At 44.1% G+C, this 17,454-nt stretch overlaps 1 protein-coding gene across 3 annotated transcripts in view; it reads right to left on the bottom strand.

Moving 5' to 3' along the window:
- The window catches only part of LOC114808759 (regulator of nonsense transcripts 1-like), a 135,372-nt gene that overhangs the window by 13,267 nt on the left and 104,651 nt on the right, over positions 1–17,454 (bottom strand). For all 3 annotated transcript variants that reach the window (XM_029056603.2, XM_029056602.2, XM_029056604.2), the window contains 3 exons: positions 4,156–4,330; positions 3,622–3,703; positions 3,276–3,437 (listed from right to left, as the gene is read on the bottom strand). In XM_029056603.2, the coding sequence (XP_028912436.1) occupies positions 3,276–3,437; positions 3,622–3,703; positions 4,156–4,330 (419 nt within the window). The remainder of the gene's footprint in view (positions 1–3,275; positions 3,438–3,621; positions 3,704–4,155; positions 4,331–17,454) is intronic.

Here is a 17,454-nt window from a genome sequence, read left to right as displayed (position 1 = left end):
CTGAAAAGAAGGGGGGGGGGGAGGGAAACATTTCTACCTAAGTTGACAGCTAAATCTCTCCTCTACTTGGTCATGACATTGTCTAATGTTTTGCATTTTAGTAAGTTTAATAATAATGATGGTATTTGTTAAGCGTTTACTATATGCAGAGCACTGTTCTAAGCGCTGGGGTAGATACAGGGTAATCAGATTGTCCCCTGTGGGGCTCACATTTTTTAACCTCCATTTTTACAGATGAGGTAACTGAGGCACAGAGAAGTTAAGTGACTTGCCCAAGGTCACAAAACAGACAAGTGGCGGAGTTGGGATTAGAACCCACGACCTCTGACTCCCAATCCCGTGCTCTTTCTACTGAGCCACACTGCTTCTTTCCTGGTCTCTTAGTTCATCCAATACTACTCTGAACGGCTGCCTTAAAATAATTATGAAGCCACAATACTGAAGCCATTAAGAACTGGTTCCTCTCCAATCAATCAATCAATCAGGGGCTGGGGGCCCAGAACTGGCAGCTCCAAAAGGAGAAAGAGGCCTAGGACTAGAAGGCCGGGGGTGTCAGTAGCGAGTGACCCTCTCCCTCCCACCCTACATGAGTGAGAGGAGCTGATGCCCTAGGCATGTGGGTATCCATCCTATCCAAAGTCCCACACCACTCACGTTCAGATCCTTACTTTTATTTACTCTTATTAATGTTGGTCTCCCACTCCAGACTGGAACCTCTTTGTAGACGGGGAATGTGTTTACCAACTCTGTGGTACTATGCTCCCCCAAACACTTAGCACACAGTAAGTGTTCAATAAATACTGTTGATTGATAGAATCAAGCAATAAATCGTATTTATTGAGTGGTTACTATGTTCATAGGACTGTACTAAGCGCTTGACAGAGTAGCATATATCAGACACATTTCCTGCTCATAATTAGTTTAAAGCCTAGGGGGAAGACAAATATTAATACAAATAAATAAATTACAGACATGTACATAAGGTCTGTGAGGCTGGGAGGAGGGATGAATAAAGGAATCAAATCAGGTGACGCAGAAGGGAGTAGAAGAAAAGGAAAAGAGGGCTTGGTCAGGGAAGACCTCATGGAACATGGAGAGAGTCACCATTTTTCAGTTATGAGGAGGGAGGGAGTCCTAGGCCAGAGGCAGGATATGAATTTGAGGTCGGCAGTGAGATAGACACAAGATTTAGGTACAGTGAGTAGGTTGGCTTTAGAGGACTGAAGCGAGCAGGCTGGAAAGTAGTAGGAGAGTAGTGAAGTGAGGTAGGAAGGGTCAAGGTGGTTGAGTGTTTTAAAGTCAATTGTGAGGAGATTCTATCTGACAGTAAGTCAAACACTGTCTGCCTGACAATGCAAGCAAGTGGTTGGGGAAGCACTGGAGGTTCCTGAAGAGTGAGGAAACAGGATGGTTCCTGAAGAGTGAGGAAACATGATGGGGAACACTTTTGTAGAAAAATGATCTGCGCAGCAGAATGAAGTATCAACTGGAGAGTGGAGAGACATGACACAGGGAGGTTTGCAAGGAGGCTAATGATAATAATCAAGGCAAGATAGGATAAGTGACTGGATTAACATGGTGGCAGTTTGGATGTAGAGCAAAGGGTGGATTTTAGCAATGGTTGGGAGGTTGAACTGACAATATTTAAAGACAGATCAAATATGTGGGTTGAATTACAGAGGAGTCAAAGATATTGCCAATATGTGAGTCAGAAAAGATGGTAGTGCTGTCTGCAATGATAGGAAAGTCAGGGGATGGACAGGTATTGGGTGGGAAGTTTTAGACAGTTAAGTTTGAGATTATGGTATCACAGCCAAATAGAGAAGCCTCAAAGGCAGGAGGAAATGTGAGACTCTGGAGATGGAGAGAGATAAATATTTGGGTATCATCTGCTTAGAGGTGGTAGTTGAAGTCCTGTGAGCAAATGAGTTCTCTAAGGGAGTCAGTGTAGATGAAGATGAGAAAGGGACTCGGAACTTAACAATGAGGGACACCCACAATTAAGGAGTGGGAGGCAGAGGAGGAGTCCACGAAAGACCCTGAGAATGAAATATAGGAGGAGAACCAGGAGAGAACAGTGTCAATGAAACCAGGGTTGGATAATATTTCCAGAAGAAAGGGATGGTCGACAGAATTAAGGGCAACTGAGAGGTCGAAAAAGATTAGGATGGAATAGAGGCTATTGGATTTGCCAGAAGGAAATGACTGGTGACTTCTGAGAAGGCGGTTTCTGAGACAGAAGCTAGACTTTGTGGGGGGGTGGTGAAAGAATTGAAGAGGAAGATCTTGAGAGAGTGGGTGTAAACAAATTGCTCAGGGAATCTGGAGGTAGGAGGGAGATGTGACGATAAATGGAGAGAGCCACAGGATCAAAGAAGGGTTTTTTTTAGGATAGGAGAGACATTGGTATGTTTGAAATCATTGGGGAAGAGGCCACTGGAGACTGAATAGTTGAAGATGTTAGTTAAGGAGGGAGATGGGGCTGGGATGAATGTTATGATAAGGTACAAAGCAATGGGATTGGATATACAGGTGGATGGGGTGGATTCTGAAAGAGGCAACAGTGTGCCTCTTGAAATACTGCTAGGAAAGAGGGAGACTTGAAGAAGGGGCAGGAGGTGGGAGGGGTGGGAGAGGATCAAGGGAGACTTTAAGGACATCATGCCTGACAGTTTCGCTTTTCTCAATAATTTCTCAATAATGTACGTGGTAAGGTCACTGGGGCAAGAGAGGGAGAAAGCGGGGGAAGAGTGGGTTTCAGGAGGGAATTAAATACATGGAACAAATGGTGAGGGCAAAGGGCACAGCTGTCAAAAAGGATGGAGAAATAATTTTGTTGGGCAGAAGACAGCACACAAGGATAAATCTGAAGCATACTAAATAGGCTTGAGAGGTACATTTCTGCCAGCACCGCTTTGCAGTTTATGTACAAGAGTGAAGGAGGAGGATTTGTGCAGGGTGACCAGGCTGTGGATTAGTGGTACAAGATAGATAAAGGGATAGGAGAGTCAGCTGAGTTCAGTCAAGTGGGTGGTGTTGACAGCATCTATTTTGTCATCCAGGGAAGGTAGTTGGGATATGGAGATTAAATGGGGCATGATGACTTTAGAAAATTGGAAGAGGTCAACAGATCGGAGGTCTCTGCTGGGGAACAGCACAGATTTGCTTTCAATAACTTACAAATACCAAAGTTTTCATTTCCAGTCTTTGCCCAACTAAGGGACAACTACAGGGTTAAAGTAATTTTTTCAAGTAAACCAAAGAAGGTTAGATACCTAGAGCTGTACCATTAGTTTGTCCAAAATATCCTGGAGGTGGCATAGGTGGCATCACAAGATTAAAAGGTATAGGAATATTCATAGCAGTGATATGACTGGGTCCAGAATTTATCATTCCAACCTGATCGTGAGTTTGAAAATACATGTTTGATGATCGGCCTAGGAAAAGTAACACTTGATGTTAGGTCAAGGAGTACTGAAGGGTGATAGCTAATCACACAATTAAAAAAAAATGCACCCTCCTTTATTGATTATCTGATCCAAACCAAACACATAATTCCCTTTCAAAAGCAAAATAATTCTTCTAGAAGCTTTATAAATATAGAGGCATTACTTTTTTTACCTGGACCATTACGATCATACAAAGATCCTGAAATAATAGCTTCTCGAGCATCATACATGGCAGTAGTCATGAATCGAGCTCCCTAGAAATAAAAGTTCAAAAAGTTAGAGGATCATATCACTGAAATAAGCTTCAGGCTAAACTATCTTAAAGGTCTGAGTAATAATATCTCCTGGATTTCTATATTACTATGTAAAGTTACAATTCTATTATTTATACGGCCAGTCTTTGTTTTTGTCACTATTATACTCTTCTCTAAGGATTGAACAGAAGTTAAACTCCCTAGTTAAACTCAGTGCCTTTTCCTATTTTCATGTAATCTGTTAAGAGTCTTCTAATTAATTGGTTGAAAATGTTCAATGGCCAAATACAGATTTAGGCTGCTGAAATACTTTTCCAGAACAAAATTTATTCCAATTTAATAATTTTGCAGGAAATCCTTTGTTTCTGAGGAATGCAAAACGTAAATCTGAGGAAATATTTTTCACTTACTTACACTTAGTGTTTAGTTATGTCAAATTTGCAATTGCTTACTGGGTTGATGGCATTGATGAGTTTACGGGGTTTGCTGAACTGCATTAGACTCTCGCGGAGGTTGTTCAGGGGGCCTTCAACCAGCACTTTTTCTTCTTTATAGTAATTCAACAGATGATTCCAGAGTGACTGTTTAGACAGAGCCTTTGGGTTGCCAACAATAATGACTCCATATCTACCAGGTGAGAGTTGAAAAACATTTTTAAGTTAAAGAAGATGAATTTATAAAGCTGCTTGAAAATACATCTATATTCGAAACACACAGTAGAATTTAAGAACAATTAATCAGTTATTTCATTCATTCATTCACCCACCCACCCACCATCCATTTTTCCATCAATAAATTGGAAGGTCTTACTGAGCTACATGTTCAGAGCACTGTACTAAGAACTTGGGAGAGCACAATAAAATTAACAGACATTATTACTGCCCTCAAGGAATTTACAATACAGTGGGAAAGAAAGACAATTAAATAAACTACAGATAGATGAAGTATCAGAGTACAAGGATATGTACATAAGGGATGTGGGCTTGGGGCTGGATGTGATTCCATGTGCTTAGAGGATATAGACCCAAGTGCATAGGTGACACAGAAATGGAGGCAAATGAAGGGTGTGGAGAAGAGATGAGTCAGAGAAGACTTATTGGAAGAGATATGACTTTAGGAGTGTGTTCAAATGGTCTGTTGGATATGAAGGGAGAGGAGGTTCCAGGCTGGAAGGAGCATATGCACAGTGGGTTAAATACTAAGAGGAATGAGACTGTGGTATACTAAGTAGGTTAGTATTAGAGAATTTGTGCTGGGTTGTACAGGGAGATATGCCAAATTAGAAAGGACGGGGATCACTGATCGAATGCTTTAGAATCACTGGTAAAGAATTTCTATTTGATGAGAAGGTGGACTGGCAACCATGGAGAATTCAGAGGAGTCGGGAAACATGTACTGACTGATTTACAGAAAAATGACCTGGGCTGCAGAATGCAATATGGACTGAAGTGGGGAAAGACTGGAAGAAGGGAGGTCAGTGACAAGAATATAACAGTAGCAGAATTGGGATCAATGAATCAATCTGTCAGTCAATGCTAACAAGGAACATAGCACCACACCAAGTGCTTGCAAAGGTACAGTACAACAGAGTTGAAACACACAAACGCTGTCCAAAAGGAGAGAAGCAGCATGGCTTAGTGGGTACAGCTTGGGCCAGGGAGTCAGAAAGATCTGGTTCTAATCTTGACTCTGCTATTTTTCTGCTTTGTGACCATGAGCAAGTCACTTCACATATCTGTGCCTCAATTACCTCATCTGTAAAATGGAAATTAATGGGGATTAATATTCTGAACACCTTGTGGGCCCTGGACAGTATTCATACTGATTAGCTTGTATCTTTCCAAGTGCTTAGTACAGTGCCAAACTGTAGCACTTAACAAATATCATTTAAAAAAGGAGCTGACAGTCTAGTGAAGAAAGTGACCTTCAAAATAAAATATATTACAAGAAGGAAATAGCAATGTAAGGATAGGTAGATCAGTACAGTGGGGATGGGGTTAATATCAAGTAAATAACAGAGGGCATTCAGGTAGGGGAAATTAGGACTTAATCAGGGAAGGTCTCTCGGAAATGTGACTTTTAGGAGGGCTTTGAAGGCTGGGGGAGTGGTAATCTGTCACATATGAGGAAGGATGTGGGTAAGGCATTGGCAGTAGTATAGATGAAAAGGAGCTACAGTAAATAGGGTAGCCCAGAGGAGCAAAGTGTATGGGCTAAGTTTAGGAGAAAATCAGTTAGGTAAGGTAGGAGGGGGCCATGTGATTAATTGCTGTAAAGCTGTTTGATGTGGAGGTAGAAGAGCAACAGCATGGTGCAAAAGCAGAAGCAGCATGGTACAGTGGATAAAGCACAGACCTGGGAGTCAGTAGGTCATGGATTCTGATCTCAGCTCTCACCAAGCTCTGTGACCTTGGACAAGTCACTTCATTTATCTGTGCCTCAGTTACTTCATCTGTAAAATGGTCTGCAAGCTCAATATGGGACAGGGACTGTATCCACCTAGATTTACTGCTAGTCACCCCAGCACTTAATACAGAGCCTGGTACATAGTAAATGCTTAAAAATAGTATATTATAAAACCCCTTCCCCCTCCAAAAAAAACCCACTACTACCATCATCATCATCAACCCACTAGAGCTTTTTGAAGAGTATGGGAATATGGACTGTACAAACAGTTTTTCAGAAAAATAATACGGCATCACATTGGAGTATGCACGAGGGGAGGTCAGTGAGGAAGTTTATCTAACAATCAGATGGTTGCAATTGTTAAATACATTCTCTGTGTAAGGCAGTATTCTAAGTGCCCTTTTTACGGTAATTGTTAAACAGATTGTAGAAGTGTCTGGATTTGGTGACAGACTGAATATACGGTTTGAACGAGACAGCTGAGTTGAAGACAATGCAAAGGTTATGAACTTGTGAGGTTGGGATGGTGGTGATGATGTCTACAGTAATAGGAATGTCATGAGGAGGTAAGGTTTGGATAGGAAGATGAATTCAGTTTGGGATATATTAAGTTTAAGATGTTGGTGAGACATCCATGCAAAAAAAATCTGAAAGCAGGTGGAAATGCAAGGCCACAGAAGAGAAAACTCAAGGCTGAAGATGTAGGAAGCATCGTTTTTAATCTCTGCAGCATCCTTTCTGATCTTCCACTGTTGTGTCTCTCGACGCTTCAGTCTATACTTTATTCTGCTGCCTGAATTATCTTTTTACAGAAACCTACTGGGCATGCCATTCCCCCTCCTCAAAAATCTCCAGTGGTTGCCTATCAAGATTCCTCACTATTGGCTTCAAAGCTCTCCATCACCCTGCCCTTTCTTACCTCACCACCCTGCTCTCCTTCTACATCCCAGCGCACATACTCTCACTCCTCTAACACTTACCTTCTGAGCTCCTGTCTTCCCTCCCAAACCTTATCCTCTCCCTGACTTCCCCGTCACTGTGGACAGCACTACTATCCTTCCCATCTCACATGCCTGCAATCTTGGTGTCATCCTTGACTCAGCTCTCTCATTCACCCCACACATCCAATCCGTCACCAACGCCTGCCAGTCTCACCTTAATATAGCCAAGATCCGCCCCTTACTCTCCATCCAAACTATCGTGCTGGTACAAGCTCTCATAATATCCTGACTGGACTGTTGTGTCAACCTCCTCTCTAATCTCCCTTCCTCCTGTCTCTCCCCACTCCAGTCTATTCTTCATTTCGCTGCCCAGATCATCCTTTTACAGAAACACTCTGGGCATGTCACTCCCCTCCTCAAAAACCTCCAGTGGTTGCCTATCAATCTCCGCATGAAAAAACTCCTCACTCTTGGCTTCAGAGCTCTCCATCACCTTGCCCCTCCCTACCTCACCACCCTTCTCTCTTTCTACTGCCCACCTCATACTCCATTCCTCTCCCACTCACCTTCTCAATTTCCCCTGGTTACTCCTATCCCGCCATCGACTCCTGGCCACATCCTACCGCTAACCTGGAATGCCCTCCCTCCTCACATCTAACACTCTTCCCCTCTTCAAAAAACTACTGAGCTCACCTCCTCCAGGAAGCCTTCCCAGACTGAGCCCCCCTTCTCTTCCCCCTCTCGCCCCCCCAGCCTTGGCTCATACCCCTTCCCCTCTCCTCAGCACGGTGCTCATTTGTAGAGAAGCAGCGTGGCTCAGTGGAAAGAGCATGGGCTTTGGAGTCAGAGGTCATGAGTTTGAATCCCAGCTCTGCCACTTGTCAGCTGTGTGACTGTGGGCAAGTCACTTAACTTCTCTGGGCCTCAGTTACCTCATCTGTAAAATGAGGATTAAGACTGTGAACCCCATGTGGGACAACCTGAATACATCTCCTTGATTCTATTTATCTTGATGATGAAGTCTTGTTTTGTTTTCTTCTGTTTTCCTTTGCTGTCTGTCTCCCCCATTTAGACTGTGAGCCCATCTAGACTAGGCAGGTACTGTCTCTTAGTGTTGCCGAATAGTACATTCCAAGTGCTTAGTACAGTGCTCTGCACATAGTAAGCAATCAATAAATACTACTGAATGAACCTTCTTGCTGTGCCTCATTCTCCCGTCCCACCGTCGACCCCCGGCCCATGTCCCACCTTTGGCCTGGAATGCTGTCCCTCTCCAAATCTGCCAAACTAGCAGACTTTCCCCCCTTCAAAGACCTACTGTAAGCTAAATTCCTCCAGAAGGCCTTCCTAGACTAAGCCCCCACTTTTCTTCTCCTCCCCCTCCCCATCACCCCTACTCACTTCCTTTGCTCTACCCCCCTCCACCTCACAGCTCGTATATATATGTGCAAATTTATAATTATATTTATTTTTATTAATGATGAATATAATATGAATATATCTATAATTCTTTTCATTTTTAATGATGCTCCTGAGGTCTGTTTACTTGTTTTGATGACTGTCTCCCTCCTTCTAAACTGTGAGCCTGTTTTGGGCACGGATTGTCTCTATTTGTTGCTGAATTGTACCTACTAAACGCCTAGTATAGTGCTCTGCACACAGTAAGTGCTCAATAAATAAGACTGAATGAATGAATGAATTTGGAAATCACCTGGATAAAAACCTAGTTGAAGTCATGGGAGTGATTGAGTTCTCCAAGGGAATACGTTTAGATGAAAAGGTAGAAGGGATTCAGAACTAAGCCTTGAAAGACAACCACAGTTACCGGGGTGGGAGGCAGAATAAGAGGCCGCGAAAGAGACTGAGCATCCATTCATTCATTCAATAGTATTTATTGAGCGCTTACTATGTGCAGAGCACTATACTAAGCGCCTGGAATGTACAAATTGGTAACAGATAGAGACAGTCCCTGCTCTTTGACGAGCTTACAGTCTAATCGGGGGAGACAGATAAGAACAGTGGAATAAATAAAATGAAGATGGCAATAAATAGTCCCACCTCTCCCACTGCCATTATGCCAATTTGTCTACTTCCAATGGAGTGGTTGCGATCTCGAAATGCTTCCTTCAGAGGAGAAGACTTACGTGCCCTACACCTTAGCAAAACCTTCAGAGAGCCCCCAGTCTTAAGGGGAGATCTTTCCTATTCAAGCTTTCTTCAGCAGGGTAATTCATCTTCCCAGTTTATTTTATGACAATCTGACCTGGAACCCAAATTCCCAACAGAGACCTGGAAACGCAGCACAGCCTAGTGGATAGAGCGCAGTCCTGTGAGTCTGAAGGACCTGGGATCTGGTCCCGGCTCCACCACTTCTCTGCTGTGTGACCTTGGGGAAGTCACCTCGCTTCTCTGTGCCTCAGTTACCTCATCTGTAAAACTGTGATTTAAAACTGTGAGCCCCATGTGGGACAAGGACTGTAGCTTCTATCTACCCCAGCACTTAGAACAGTGTTTGATATATGGTAAGCACTTGGAAAGAGCCCGGGCTCGGGAGTCAGAAATCATGGGTTCGTATCCCGGCTCTGCCACTCGGCAGCTGTGTGAGTGTGGGCAAGTCACTTCACTTCTCTGAGCCTCAGTTCCCTCATCTGTAAAATGGGGATTAAGACTGTCAGCCTCCCGAGGGACAACCTGATTACCCTGTATCTACCCCAGCGCTTAGAACAGTGCTCTGCACATAGTAAGCACTTAACAAATACCAACATTATTCTTATTGAGAGAAGCAACGTGGCTCAGTGGAAAGAGTCCGGGCTTGGGAGTCAGAGGTCATGGGTTCGAATGCCGGCTCTGCCACTTGGCAGCTGTCTGACTGTGGGCAAATCACTTCACTTCTCTGGGCCTCAGTTACCTATCTGTAAAATGGGGATTAAGACTGTAAGCCTCCCGTGGTCACCCTATATCTACCCCAGCACTTAGAACAGTGCTCTGCACATAGTAAGCGCTTAACAAATGCCAAGGTTATTATTATTAACACCAAATCAGTGTGAGGGAATAAGGGTATTAATGCAGGCCTCCCAAACCAACACTAGAGGGAGCTAAACTCATTTCCCCTACTCCAGTGAACGAACAGACCACAGATTAAGAAATAAATTCCCAGAGACAGGGCAAAGAAAAGGCTGGCACTTTCCCTCTCACAACTGTCTGTATTCATTCAATCGTATTTATTAAGCACTAGGTAGGTGACACAGTATGGAGAAACAATAGGAGAAATGAGAGCTTAGTGGGGGAAGGTCTCCTTGTGGAGATGTTATTTTAGTAAGGCTTTGAAGGCCTTCTGGTATAAAGGTACACGCCTGGAAGAAAGAAGAACATAATGCGGTTTTTTATTTTAATTTAAAAATGTTAATGAAGGTTCAGATACCAAGAAATAAACATGAGATGATGTACACCAAAACTAAGAAAAAAAAAGTGACTGGGTGCTAATCCTTTTAGAGTGCTTGATCCTTTCTTCTTGCTGACCTTCCTGCCTCCTGTCTCTCCCCACTCTGGCACACACTTGACTCTGCTATCCTGATGATTTTTCTAAAAAGAAAATTCAGTCCCCCACACTCTAAAAGCCTCCAAAGGATCTAACAGGAAAGCCTTACCATCAGCTTTAAAACACTCAATCATCTCACCCCTTTCTTCCTCACCTCACTGATCTCCTACTGCACAGCCTGCCCACGTGGCTCCTCTAGTCCCTGTTTATTCACTGTACTCTGTTCTCATCTACCGCACCATCAACCTCTTTCCCACATCCTCCCTCTGCCCTGGAACTCCCTTCCCCCTTCATATATGGTAGACCACCACTCTCCCCTAGTTCAAAGACTTATTATGGTCACATCTCTTCGAAAAAATCTTCCCCCATTAAGCCCACTTTTCCCTGACTCTCAAACTCCATATCAAACAAAAACTCCTACTGGCTTAGAAGCTCTCTATCACCTTGCCCCTTCTTACTACACCTCCCTTCTCTCCTTCTACATCCCAGCTTGCACTCTGCTCATCTGGTGCTACCCTTCTCACTTTGCCTCAATCTCACCATCCTCTGGCCCATGCCCTACCTCTGACCTGAAACACCCTCCCCTCAAATCCACCAATTACTCTCTATCACTTCAAAGCCTTACCGAAGGCACATCTCCTCCAAGAGGCCTTCCCAGACTAAGCCCCATTTTTCTTCATTTCCCATTCTCTTCTGTGTCACCCTGACCTGCTCCCTTTGCTCTTCCCCCTTTCCCCGTCCCATACAACTTACTTATATATGTATATCTATAATTCTATCTATTTATATTGACGCCTGTTTACTTGTATTGACATGTCTCCATCGTCCAGACTGTGAACCTGTTTAAGATAGTGATTGTCTCTCTTGTTGTATTATACTTTCCAAGTGCTTAGTACAGTGCTCTGCATAAAGTAAGCACTCAATAAACATGACTGACTGAATGAATGAATAAATGCTCTTTGTGGCCAGGAACATGAGTAACAACAACTCTTTTGTATTGGATACTCTCAAGCACTTAGTACAGTGTTCTGCACACAGTAAGTACTCAGTAAATGCATTTATTGATTAAATTTTTGATTAATCCTGTGGGTGAACATATCACTTTTTTATTTTATACTTTCCAAGCTCCTGGAACAGTGCACTGTACAAAATGGCTGCTCCATAAATGATGCTGCCAGCAGTGCTCTTGCTTTTATTACATCTCCTTTGGCTTCACCTCAAGCACCATCTTAATCATTTTTTTACTTTGAGGAAAACAAATGAATGCTTAAGAGGCAGCAAGCCTAGTGGAGAAGACAAGACTGGACACCAGGAAAACAAGATTCTAATTTTGCCATCAGCATTTACCTGCTGAATGACCCTGGGAAAGTCATTTGACTTCTCTGTTTCTATTTCTTCATCTGTAAAAAAACTGGGATTAAATACTTGTTCACTTTTCTACTTAAACTAGTGGCTCCTATCCACTTAATTTCACAAAAACAGCCCTCACTGAAGTCATCAGTGACTTTGTTCTTGCCAAATCCGATGTCCTCTACTTCATTTCAATCCTTCTAGACCTCTCACTTGCTTCGACACTCTGGACAACCCCCTTTCTTGAAAGTTATACAACCCTGACTTCACTAACATTTTTCTATCTTGGTTCTCCTTGCTTTTTCTCAGTTCCTTCTGCAGGCCTTCCTCTGCCTCCTACCCTCTGACAGCTGGGGGTCCCTCAAGCTTCAGTTCTGGGTTCCCTTGTATTTTCCACCTACACCCACTCTTTTGGAGAACTCATTCATTCCTATAACTTCAACTACCATCTCTGCATATATGATTCACAAATATTTTTCTTTAGCTGTGACCTCTCTCCTTCCTTATAATCTTGAATTTCCTCCAGCTTTCAGGACATCTTTTCCTGCCAACCCCTCCAACTAAACATGTCCAAAACAGCTTATTTTCCCAACCAAACCCTGTCTTCCCCCTGCCATTCCCATCCCTACAGCCAATACCACTATCCTCCCTAACTCAAAAGGCCATTACCCATGGCATTAAACTCAACTTCTCTCATACAACCTTTGTATTCAACTGTCATCATAACTTGACTGTTCTACCTTCAGAACATCACTAAAATCTGCTTTTTCCTCTCCACCCAAATTGCTCCTATACTGATCAATCAAGGAATCACATTTATTAATTGCTTACTGTGTGATAGCATTGTTCAGAGAAGCAGTATAGCTTAGTGGAAAGAGCATGGGCTTGGGAGTCAGAGGATGTGGGTTCTAATCCCAGCTCTGCCACTTGTCTGCTGTGTAACCTTGGGCAAGCCACTTAACTTCTCTGTGCCTCAGTTACCTCATCTGTAAAATAGGGGTTAAAAGTGTGAGTCCCACAAGGGATAACCTGATTACCCTGTATCCACTGCAGCACTTAAAACAGTGCTTGGCACATAATAAACCCTTAACAAATACCATTATTATTATTATTATAATACATGAGAGAGTACACTATAACAGAGGTGAAAAATACATTCCTTGCTCACAAGGAGTTGATCCACGAATCTATCCTAGAGCCCCCTGACTACTGCATCAGCCTCCTTGCTGACCTCCACACCTCTGTGTTCCCCATGCCAGCCCATACTTCAGTCTGCTGCCTGGATCATTTTTCTGCATAAACGTTCACTCCATGTCTCCCCATTCCTCAAGAACCTCCAGTAGCTGGCCATCCACCTCCACAGGAAACAAACTCCTTATCAATGGCTTTAAATCAGGTGTCTCCCTCCTAGTCAATCATAGTTGACAAGCCCTTACAGTATTCAGAGCACTGTACTAAGTACTTGGGCAAACAAAGGATAACAGAGTTGGTAGACATGTTTCCTATTCACAAAAAGCTTACCGTCCTACCTCCCAGCACTAGGTTTGACACATAGTAAATGCTTTCTTGACAGTAATTTAATTGCTTCTGAAAGTCTTATCAGTTGAAGAGAAGAACCAACACATCACATGTAATGCTGTGGAAGTGCTCCTAGGTCAAACGTGCTGCAGTCCAATTTAGTTCCTAACTGGCAGGGCATTTATGCTTTATCTTTTATGCTCTGGGAGAAGTGTGCAAATTGAACAAAGCTCTTGGTCTCTGGTTTCCCTGCACTATTTAAAAATGCATTCTTTTTTGTTTCTTTCTAAAATGTGTAGCAGAGACATTTTGTAAAATAATTAATTATTGACCTCTCTACTCTGTGACAGTGCAGAGCAGTGCAGAGCACTGTATTAAGTGCTGGGGAGAGAGCTGGAAGGAAAACTTGACAACATTTTCAAAATCTGGCTATTCCTCTCTATTCAGATGTCTGCTATGTTGGGGTTCCAGGCACTGTCTTGTCCTGCCTTCACTACTGCATAAGCCTCTTAACAGATTTCCCTGCCTTCAGTTCCACAGTGTGTACTTTACTCTGCTGCCTGGATCATTTTTCAAAATGTAGCTGACACATTTCCCCACTCTCAAAAACCTTCAATAGTTTCCCATTCCTCTCCACTCATGACCATTGGCTTTAAGACACTCCAACAGCTCTTTTCCTCTCTTCTCCCTCGCCACCCCAATTGGCCATCTTTGTTCCTTACAAGTTTATCTACTCACTGCCTCAGTCTTGTCTCGCCCATTGCCAGCCTTTTGCTCAGGGTCCCCACCTGCTGGAACTACCTCCCCCTTCATTTACTACACACAGTGGCTCTCCCCATTTTCAAAGTCTTTTTGAAAGCACATCGCCTCCAGAAAATCTTCCATGAATAATGTTAAAAACAGCATTCTGAGCATAGCAGCTTTTGATCTAAATGACTCTGTTTTTGTCTCAGGAAGTCCCCCATTTCAGGTGGGATGTATATCACATCTGCAAATTCCAAATTCCGGGGGACAGGAGATTGCTTCTTTCCCAAAACAGATAAGGCCTGCTTGGACAGGAGATTGCTTCTTACCCAAAACAGATAAGGCCTGCTTGAAGAGTCTCTTTTGTCATTGAAGAAAACACATTGTCCGAGTTCTTTTGTGATTGGCTACTTCTCCTATATGTTGCAAATAAAGGCACAGCCAAACAGGGGAGGGGTGCCGTTGTGTCACTCTCTCTGGAGGTGAACGGGCACTCGGTCACCTTCCTCCCTTTTCTGATCTATCCAACACTGTCGCTGAGTGTTACTTTCCTTACTTGCATCACCACCTTGGGTTTGAATCCTCACTGCCTTTTAGTTCCATTCTCTTTTCGAGTACAGTTTCTTGGCAACCACGAAGAGACCCTCGTGCCGTGACCAACTTCAACGCAGAATGGATCAGAGAGGGGATGGTGAATCCACTTAGCGCGCAATCGTAAGTCTAAGGGATCCGCTTTTAGGGCCCGGATCCTCCCTCCCTCCTTTGACCTGGTTCTGCTTAATTAGGAGCGCCCATCAGAGAGCGGGTAAGCGATGTTTCTTTCCCGGAAATAGGGAAAGGGTTCTCCTCCCGGTGTAGGGTTGGAGGGTTTCTAGTGAAAGACGATTCACTAGGGTCTGGGAGACGTCCCAGGGTAGGGTCTGGGAGACATCCCAGGATCCTAATCATTTAGGCGGGACCGTTGATCAGTATGGGGTCAGGTCACAGTAAGCCTAATGAGTGTTTAACTAAATTGCAGAAGTTGTGGGATGAGGGTGTCCTTCCGGTACAAAAACGAATGACGAGAAAAAAAAATTCTTGTAGTGTCATAAGGTATGGACCCAGTTTCAAGATCAAACCGGCCATTATATCTGGCCTGAAGGAGGTTCGTTTGATCCTCAAATTCTCAAAAGACTCCTCGGGAGATCCTATGCGTCTCTCCGGGGTATTATTGGTATTTATGGGCTGAGGCGGGAACAAGAGAAAATCCTGGCAGTGTCCCGAAGCACTAGCCACCCCTAAAACGTCTATCTTGGGTGCAGTTCTCCCCAGCCACCTGGACTATATCCTCAGTTGCCCATTGCCCCCTCACTTAGCCCTTCCCCACCGTCCTACCTCCCACCGGTGCATCCACCTCCCGCAGTCATGGCCCCGGTACAGGTATCTCATCAACCTGGAGAAGCAGCATGGCTCAGTGGAAAGAGCATGGGCTTTGGAGTCAGGGCTCATGAGTTCGAATCCCAGCTCTGCCACTTGTCGGCTGTGTGACTGTGGGCAAGTCACTTAACTTCTCTGTGCCTCAGTTACCTCATCTGTAAAATGGGGATTAAGACTGTGAGCCCCACCTGGGACGTCCTGATTCCCGTGTCTACCCCAGCGCTTAGAACAGTGCTCGGCACATAGTAAGCGCTTAGCAAATACCAACATTATTATTATTATTGCAGTTGAATTTGGATAATGATCGGGACGTCAGGGCTCTGGCTACCACCTTTGTTAAACAAGGGAAATTTTCTAATTATTGTGATAAATTTATTCCCGGGTGGAGTTCTAAGCCCCTTACCGAACTCCGAGGGATTGCTTGTCATGTCATGCTTGTCATGTAGAGACTATGAAACAGGACAATGCAGCTAAGGTCCTGGTAGCCCAGGCACCAAGAAACTCCCTGAGGACCACTGAACTTGGAGAATTGCCCGATTCTCTTTGGAGCACAGGACCCTCAGCAATTTCACTGAGAATCCTAGAATTTGTGCCTTAGGAGTTATTGTGCCAGGACTGTCTGTACATCAAAACCTCTCTTTTTATGGATGGCATGCCTTTGCTCTTGGCCTTTTTCCCCACTGTGGGCATGGAAAGTCTCTCCCTTTTCAATCTCTCTGCTGAGCTCCGTCTGTTAGCCAGCTACACAGGAGACGTCATCACTGCCCTTCAGTCGGGAGGTGAGTTCCCTGTCCCATGTGGCCCTAAGAACCGAATGGCCTTAGACCTACTCCTCGCCAATCAGGGAGGGGTCTGCGAGGTCCTAAACCAGTCCTGTTGTTTCTACCGGGATGAGTCGAGTCACATAGAGACTGACGTTCAGAAAATCACAACTCAAATGGGTCGCCTGCCTTCCCAGCGCAACTACACTTCTGGGCCCTGGTGGGATTGGCTGGAACTCTTGAACATGCCTGCTTGGCTGGGAAATTTGACCAGTGGACTTATTGCCTTTGTCCTCCCTATTATCTGTGCCCTTTTCCTGGTTTGCTGTGTCATTCATCTTCTAAAGCTGTGTTTCCAAAAGGCAGCCCAATCGATAATGCTGTTGCGCCCATCAGGAGCACCCCTCACATGGGAAGACCTTCTCGAGATCACCCAGCACTTGGACAAGACCTACAGCTCCCCATAAGCGCCGTTTCTCGCGGAAGGGAAGACCTTTGTACCTCGAGGAGGGACATGTGATCTCCGAAGGGTCTGGACCCTGCTGGGATCAAAAGGGGGGATTGTTAAAAACAGCATTCTGAGCATAGCAGCTTTTGATCTAAATGACTCTGTTTTTGTCTCAGGAAGTCCCCCATTTCAGGTGGGATGTATATCACATCTGCAGATTCCAAATTCCGGGGACAGGAGATTGCTTCTTACCCAAAACAGATAAGGCCTGCTTGAAGAGTCTCTTTTGTCATTGAAGAAAACACATTGTCCAAGTTCTTTTGTGATTGGCTACTTCTCCTATATGTTGCAAATAAAGGCACAGCCAAACAGGAGAGGGGTGCCGTTGTGTCACTCCTACCTCTCTGGAGGTGAACAGGCACTCGGTCACCTTCCTCCCTTTCCTGATCTTTCCAACACTGTCACTGAGTGTTACTTTCCTTACTTGCGTCACCACCTTGGGTTCGAATCCTCACTGCCTTTTAGTTCCATTCTCTTTTCGAGTACAAATAATAACTTAGCTGACCACTTTTTATCGTCTCTTAGTTACTTCATCTGTAAAATGGGGATTAAGACTGTGAGCCCCTGAT

The sequence above is a fragment of the Ornithorhynchus anatinus genome, chromosome Y5, assembly GCF_004115215.2.
Source record: "Ornithorhynchus anatinus isolate Pmale09 chromosome Y5, mOrnAna1.pri.v4, whole genome shotgun sequence".
Lineage (NCBI taxonomy): Eukaryota > Metazoa > Chordata > Mammalia > Monotremata > Ornithorhynchidae > Ornithorhynchus > Ornithorhynchus anatinus.
This window is presented reverse-complemented; position numbering and strand designations above follow the sequence as displayed.